The sequence below is a fragment of the Cupressus sempervirens genome, chromosome 6 (assembly GCF_028749045.1).
Source record: "Cupressus sempervirens isolate cs-2001-9-10 chromosome 6, ASM2874904v1, whole genome shotgun sequence".
Classification (NCBI taxonomy): domain Eukaryota; kingdom Viridiplantae; phylum Streptophyta; class Pinopsida; order Cupressales; family Cupressaceae; genus Cupressus; species Cupressus sempervirens.
The window spans coordinates 452,375,720-452,383,916 of NC_143123.1; the positions used below are offsets into that span (position 1 = coordinate 452,375,720).

Below are 8,197 nucleotides of genomic sequence, written 5' to 3' on the forward strand. Positions count from 1 at the left end.
TTTATTATTAATAATACTTTAAAATAGAATGTGTAATCTAAAATTAGAAAAATAACTAATTTATTTGTTTTTAAACTATATATATATATATATATATATATATCATTGATGTAGTTATATCTCTCTATCCTCTACTTTTATAATAATAAATATGTCGCTAATACATACTTTTAAAAATAAATAATTATTTATTATTACTACTTTTCATTATAGATATTAGAAATGATATAAAATAGTATTATATCATTTAAAAAATATTTTATAGTACTAATATGTTAAAATATTATATATAATTTTTTCTTATTAGATTGGGGCCACCATGCAAGGGGTGAGGTTATTTGAATAGAGAATGTTGATGATAAGCTTACTTGCAAAAAGAGGGGTAAAAATTTATTAAGACAGAAAGGAATACAACAAGGAGAGCTCAACAAGGAGCTCGATCCTGAGCAACAAGATCATCAAATTCTTGCACCATCTCAAAGGACAGTTGCCCCCTATCCCTAATATTCCAACCCGGATCATGACTAGAAGCCCATTTGGCTAAACAATTAGCAGGTCTATTCCATTCTCGCCGAATATACTTGAACCTAATGAACTGAAAAGAGGAAGAGAAGAAAAGAATCTGCTTAACAACAGTGGCCAGCTGCCAACTAACATCCTCAAGCTCTTGCGAAGAAAGCATGTTCACCACCACCTAGGAATCAGACTCACAAATAATCTTACTCCATCCCCACAAGCAACACTATTCCACAGCATATAAAATAGCCTGAGCTTCCATGAGATTGTTAGTATAATCACCCTTATGAATTGAGAAGAAAAATTTAACATTCCCAGAACTACAACGAGCCACTCCGCCAATACCAGCCGGACCAGGATTCCCACGAGAAGAACCATCAGTGTTAATTTTCAGAACTCCACAGGGAGGAGGAGTCCAGTGCCCATCCCGGTTAACCCGACCCTTCATCTAATGGTGAAGCTTCCTGGACATAGAAGGAAACCTATGAGCCGCAACCCCATCCTGCAGATGAAAATTGAGGCGATTACAGATAGCAAGATCAACCGGATCCATACCCCCATCAAGCTCACACTTCACAAGAATAGATTCCTGGAGAGAATGTGATATTTTCCACCAAAGATGCAAAACACCAAGCCGAACATCTTGGAATATGCGACGATTCCTCTCCAACCAGATATGCCAAAGCATGAAAGATGGGCTAGCAATCCAAGCAGCATGGAGAGAAGAAGACTTGGAGGGAGCACTACCCAAGTGAGCCCAAAACTCAGGCAAAGAGGAAGCATGCCGACAAGAGCAACCCCAAGCGCTCCACCAAAGGTGCCATATTTGAGTAGAATAGGAGCAATGGAAGAACAGATGGGAGACAGACTCCTCTCCATTACCACACAAAACACAATAAGAGGGGCCCTGAAATCCACGTTTACAAAGATTATCCCAGGTAAGACAATGGTTGTGAGCCACTAGCCACATGAAAAAATTGCACTTGGACCAAGAAACTTTATTCCAGACTTGCTTCCACCAAGGGACCTTAGCATCCCCAAATAATTGTCTAGTTATCTCCTGATACCCAGCAGAGACATGATATTTACCAGACAAGGTACCGCCCCAAGCCAATACATCTGGACCAAGCAAAGAGGAACACTCTCTAGTGGCCATAATTTGAGAAAGCTCCTGACGATCCATGTCTGTACCTCCAGGAGGCCAATCAGAGGAATGCTTCCATCTATAACCAACAATAGGTCCCAATTGATAAGGAGTCTTGTAATGAGCCACTTTATCCCATCCAGCGGCAAGAAAATAGTCACAAAGAGGCTGAAGATGAGGGTATATGGATAAAATGGAAGGGAATCCATCCCAAGCATCAGACCAAAACAAAGCTTGAGAACCTCCTTTACATATCCAGAATAGACCCCTCTTCACCAACATCGCACTTGTCTTCAAAGTATGCCAAACCATTGAGCCATGACTTTTAAGAGGAAGTGCAGAAACAGAGCAAGGATCAGCACCATGAAAATATTTATGAGTGATAATACGAGCCCAAAGTTGATGCTATCTAGAGCACCATCGCCAATAAAGTTTAGCAGCCAAAGCTTTTCTACTCAATAGAGCAGAACGAAGACCAAGACCACCCTCCTTTTTAGGCCTACAAACAGTTGCCCAATTAACCAAGCTGCATTTAGTACTACGCAAATTACCACTCCAAAGGAATTGTCGAGAAAGAGCATCAAACTCCTTGAGAAAGTAAATAGGTGCAGCATGAACCATGCTTCTATAAGTAGGAAGAGCTTGGATAACAGCTTGAAGAAGAGTAACCCGAGCAGTAGTAGAAAGCCATCTATGAGTCCAATGATTTACCTTATCCTGAAGCTTGGTAATCAAATTTTTCCAGAAGAGACGTGGCTGCCTAGAAACAGCAATAGGAATGCCAAGATAAGTCAAAGGAAGTGAACCTATCTGAAACTGTAGGATACCAACAATCCTATGCTGAATAGAATCAGGAGTGTTAAAAAAGTAAATGAAAGATTTGTGCTCATTAACTTTCTAGCCTGAAGCTGCCAAGTAAACGTCCAAAGCATGTCGAAAGGCTTCAGCTTCCTTAATCCTAGCAAGACCAGCAAGAGCAGAATCATCCACAAATTGAAGATGGGAAAGAGAAGGTAAGCCATTACCCCACCACTAGCCTTGAATAGAATTCTGGGACACCTGATGCTTAATGAATCTGCCCAAGCCTTCAGCCATGATGATGAATAGATATGGGGAGAGAGGGTCACCCTGGCGGAGGCCTCTAGAAGCACCAAATGGTTGTGAAGGTTGACCATTAATAAGAATAGAAAAAGAGGCAGAAGTAACGCAACTCATAATCCAACTCACCCAGTTAGAGCTAAATCCAAAAGAAAGAAGAATACTCCTTAGGAAGCTCCATTTAACTCTATCGTAGGCCTTAACCATATCCAACTTAACAAACATGGCTCTCTCCCTTGAAGTAGCCATATAGTGAATAGCCTTAGTAGCAATAACCACCCCATCCAAAATTTGTCTTCTAGCAAAAAAACCACCTTGTTCTTCTGAGATAATAATGGGAAGCCACCTTTTCAGTCTCTCAGCAATCAGCTTAGTAATAACTTTGTAGACCACATTACATAAGGAAATTGGTCTAAAAAACTCCAATTGATTAGCACCCTCTCTCTTAGGAATAAGAGTCAAGAATGTAGAGTTCAAAGCTCGAAGCATCTGCTTGCTAGCATAGGATTCTTTAACCACCTCCAACAAATCATGATTAATGATGTCCCAAAATTCCTAAAAGAATTCAACTGGAAAACCATCAGGACCAGGAGCCTTCCCCTTAGGCATGCCAAAGACCACCGTCTCCAGCTCTTCCAAAGAGATAGGATGCATGAGATTATCATTCATTTCCTGAGTGATAAGGGAAGGAATACAGGACAAAATAATATTTTCTTCATTATCAGCAGGAGGAGAGTCCTAAGAGAAGAGGGTAGAGAAGTACGAAATAGCCTCCTGGAACAAAGCTGGCAAGGAATTCAGTTGGATACCTTGAGAATTAACCAAAGAAGAGATAGTGCTCTGATTCCGACGAGATTGCACTGTTTTATGGAAAAAGGCAGTGTTTTGATCACCTTCCTGGAGCCAATCAACTCGAGCCTTTTGCTTCCAAAAAATTTCCTCTCGAAGTTCCCATTCTTCTAGAGCTCTAGAAGCAAGGGATTCAGCCTGGCCAAGATCCTCCGAGAAACCTCGATCTCTAATCTCCCTTGTGATGACATCAAGATTTTCTTGAGCAAGCCTCTTCATAAAGTGAAGATTCCCAAAGCATTCCCTATTCCATATCTTGAGCTGCCTTTTAACATATTGAAGCCTTTTAGAAAATGAGAACATTGCAGTACCATATGCAGGGGTACCATCTTTCCACCAACAAAAAATAAAATCATGAAGAGAGGAGTCACGAAGCCACATCAACTGGAACTTAAAAGGAGGATGCTTCGGAACATAAGCCCCTATAGCGGAAAATTTGATTGGCCAATGATCTGAACCCCTCCAATCAAGGATTTCTGAAGAGATAGTAAGGGTGCCACTAAGCCAGAAGCAAGAAACAAGAAATCTATCTAGGCATTCTGAGATAGCAGCAACACCATTCCTGTGATTATTCCAAGTATAGAGGCCATTAGAAGGCTTAACTTCAGAGAGATGCAAAAGAGATATGTGTTGCCGAAGAAGAGCAGAAGAAGGCCCCAATCTAGCCAAACCACCATGCTTCTCTTCCAGACTTAAAACTGAATTGAAGTCCCCTGCTAACACCCAAGGATGATAAGGATGAAAATTTCTAACATATTGAATATGTTCCCAAAGTTCCTCCTTTCCCAAAAGATCAACAGGTGCATACACATTAGTAACCATGATTACCTCTCTTGAGTCTAGAGCAGAAGCTACCATAGAGAGAGCTGAGCGAGAAGACATCCAACCAAGAGGAGAAATTTTTTGAGGATCCCAAAATATAGCTAAACCACCAGCACTACCTGTTGCCCCAACACACTGGCATTGGCCACAAGACCAAATACTAGAGGCATGTTGGACCATAGACTCCACAGAGAGCTTAGTCTCTTGGATACAAAAAACATCAGGACTATGATCAACCACCAAGTTATGAATAGCCTTTTGTCTAGGGATGCTATTCAACCCCCTTACATTCCATGAGAGAATAATCATCATTGGGTAGATTTGGGAAAATGAGAATCCAAAGGTTTCACTAAACCAGACTCAATCAATATATCTCCTGCGAGTTTAATCTTCTCTTGGTTTGTTTTGCGCCTACTCCTTAGAGGGGGAGAAGAAGAAGCCCGCTTAAAGGGTCGAGGCACTAACCCCAAGGGGAGAGGAGATCCCTTGCCCTTACCTGATGGTAGCACATCCTTAACCAAGTCAGTTAAAACAACATCATCATCTTCCAACACTGCAGGAGTCACCAGAGCCGCTGTCATAGGAGCTACAAGAACCTCACAATTCTGATATACTACAACTTGAGATGCCCCACAAGCATCATTAGGAACAGATCTCTCATCTGGGCAAGCTGGATCAGAAGAGATAGGAGGAGGAATACCCTCCTCTAGAACCATACTATCCAGCACCTCAAAATGGTTAAAACCTGAATCAAATAATCTTTCTTTCAAAGGCCTCTTTTGACCACGTCCCTTAGCTCAAGGACGAACAGGGGTAAATCCATCCTTATCCTGCATTGGAGCCTTACCCTTACCTGTAGCATCTTGTGGATTCATCCCCTTGGTAGTATTAACCATTTGAGATTGTCCTTTCCCTGTAGTATCTGCCAAACCACCAGCATTTCCAACTGTAGACCGATCCACTCCTTTGAAACTTGAGTTACGAGGGCATTGCCACAGTAAATGACCATACTCATGACAAATTCGGCAACAGAAAGGGAGGGATTCATAATCTAACTGCTGCACCCAAGAAGAATCCCCCAGACAAATTTTCAAAGAATCTAGTAATGGGTTATTCAAATTAATTTCAACACAAATTCTAGCAAAAGAAATAACCTTTTTATCGAGGTTTTGATGTGCGATCGTAGTTGGCTTCCCCAACAAAGCAACAATTTGTCGAAGGATGTCTTCACGCCAAAATTCCAAGGGAAGACGAGGCAAGCGAACCAAAACTGGCACTGTTGAAGGGAGATCCTCAGTAGAATTAAAAACTAAATGCCAAGGTTTGACAAATAACCCCACATTGTTGTAGAAATAAGGGCCTCCTTCAAAAACACGATCACGATCAGACATGCAAGAGAATACAACAAAAAAATAACTATTCCCTGCCAACATAATCTCCATATCGCCTTCCACCTGCCAAGAGTGGCGAATCCATGCCTCAAGAGCGGATAGGGAAATCCGGATTCCAAGAAATTTTCAATCATAGGAAAATTATTTATTTTATTTTATTTTAGTGAATCAATTATTTTAATTGAAATTAAGTTTTTTAAAAAATGGATTGAAAATAAGTAACAATTGATAAGTAGGAGATAATTTTCATAGTAAGTCAAATTGTGATATTGCTATTAGGATTTAACTCCGTAGTTAAGTGCACTCAAGTTGGAGTAGTATTGGGATGGGTGACCACCTGGGAAGTCCCGGTGCTTAACCCCTGTGAGCATCACCTAGATCCAATGAGTGATAAGTGTTCCATTTATTCTCATGAGAGATGGATTCATGTTGAATCACTACTCATGAAACATGGGTCAATGAGTTTGACTCAGAATCACACAGCTAAATCTTGATAGCAATATCACAATAAGTAACAATTGTTTATTAGAACAAGAGTTGTGGTACAAAAAATTAATAGTGAAAGGAGTTGTGTTGGTAAAAATAAAATAGCTAAAGGAAAAGTGCTCATGATTTTGAGAAAATATGTGATGTATAAATGATAATAATAGGTACTCAATATTCACATTAATTTTTCATTCTTAGATTTGTACTATTTGCTTTAGAAACAAATAGTGTGTTAGTGTTTCGAAGATTAGATTTATAAAACTATATTAATGCAAAAAAATATACATAAAAAAATTTCTTAAGAAATGTAGAAATATTTCTTTTTGCTTGTTTTTTATTGTTGCACAAGAAATATTTTGAATTTTGAAAACAAAAAACAAAAAATCATCAGCAAAAACGAGTCCTAAATAAGAATAAGATAAATGTCAAACATTACAAATGTAATTTAGTATTTTGAGAATAAAAGGAAAACTAATAGAAAAAAATATAGGCACATTGATTGCTACTAATTTTACTATAAAAAGGTAGGCAAGAGTCTAAAGGACAATGGTAAATTATGAGCTTCTTATAGAAAATATTTTAGATTGAGTCTACTCAAATTAACAAATAATAATAATTAATCTTAAATTGAATGGTAGATATTACTCAAAATAAATGAATAATAACATAAAAACATGCTCTTCTATATAATTTACTTCACCAATTGCTAAAGATAGTTGATTAGTCAAATTTATGGGTCCAGCGAAAAAGAGAAGGTAAATTGAATGTTCACAATGACAAATATAGAAGAGACAAAAATACTATTGGATTCATTTAAAGAATTTCTTAAACAAAATTCTAAAATAGATATTCTTCTTCTGTTTGACTTTAAATTTGTTTATTTATTCAAGCAGACAAGTGAAAATATATATTTAATTTCGAGAGAAAGAGAAGAACTATAGAGATAAATCATCTTGGAAAATGTCATCCAAGTTTTTACATGGCATTCGGCCATGGAACTCAATACAATTTTATCATAACATCTTTGATAAGAAAAATAATTTGTTTTCTAATTTACCATATAAGATCTTACATCTTGATAATCCTAGAAGTCATCATGGCCAGAAAATCCTGCTTTGTAATACCGGAATTAACAGACCCACCAGCTTCTTTAATCATTTCCGTGAGTTGCCTCTGGTTCAGATCAGACTCCTGCATTACAACCGCCATGAACTCTCTCAGATCTGCCAAGCTTATAACCCCATCTCCATCCCTGTCTATTACTTCAAACATCTCCTCCATTGCTGATTTCTCTTGGAACTTATAAACACTTTTTCTACTAGTTTTAACCTCCTCCATGAAAGATGTGATGATCCTTTCAAACTCTTCAAAGTGAACATAACCCTTGTGGTCAAGATCAGCAACTCTCATCATTGATTCAATGTCCTCCTCACCCACACGATTTATGGGTAACATGTTGAAAAAATGATGGAGATCAGAGGGAGCAATCTTTCCATCTCCATCTCTGTCTATTATGGCGAATGTCTGCCTCAGATGAGAAGAGAAACAGGTGTGCATGAATTGCCTGTTTTGGGAAGAAGAGGAGGAGGAGGACATTCTAAGGCAATTCCAGGTATAAAGGAGGAAAAACTCTGGTTTTATTCAGTTAATGGAATACTGGAAAAAAGTAGTCTTGAAGTATTTGGAATGTGGAGATGAGTAATGTTTGTTGAGTGAAGAAAGTAAGGAGTTTTGACTGTTTGGTTTGCCAACAACTCGTCGTGGGATCAAAATGTCATTTTAGCCGAGCAAAGAACCTTTCCACTTCAATAATAACACATCCGACAATAATCGCATCTTTCAGATTTTGTGAGACTAGAATTTCCTTTATTTTAGTGCGACTTCTTTTAAG

General features: G+C 38.5%; 1 protein-coding gene across 1 annotated transcript; it reads right to left on the reverse strand.

Annotated features, from left to right (window-relative positions):
* Positions 1–7,202: 7,202 nt before the first annotated feature.
* Positions 7,203–7,993, reverse strand: LOC149553026 (calcium-binding protein CP1-like). Its single transcript, XM_089788539.1, has one exon. It carries the CDS (start codon positions 7,900–7,902, stop codon positions 7,375–7,377), a length of 528 nt encoding a protein of 175 aa, XP_089644665.1. The 5' UTR covers positions 7,903–7,993; the 3' UTR covers positions 7,203–7,374.
* Between the last annotated feature and the right edge of the window lie 204 nt (positions 7,994–8,197).

What these genes read in the sequence shown, in the direction of transcription:
- LOC149553026 (XM_089788539.1), bottom strand. Translation starts at nt 7,902, where the DNA reads ATGTCCTCCTCCTCCTCTTCTTCCCAAAACAGGCAATTCATGCACACC.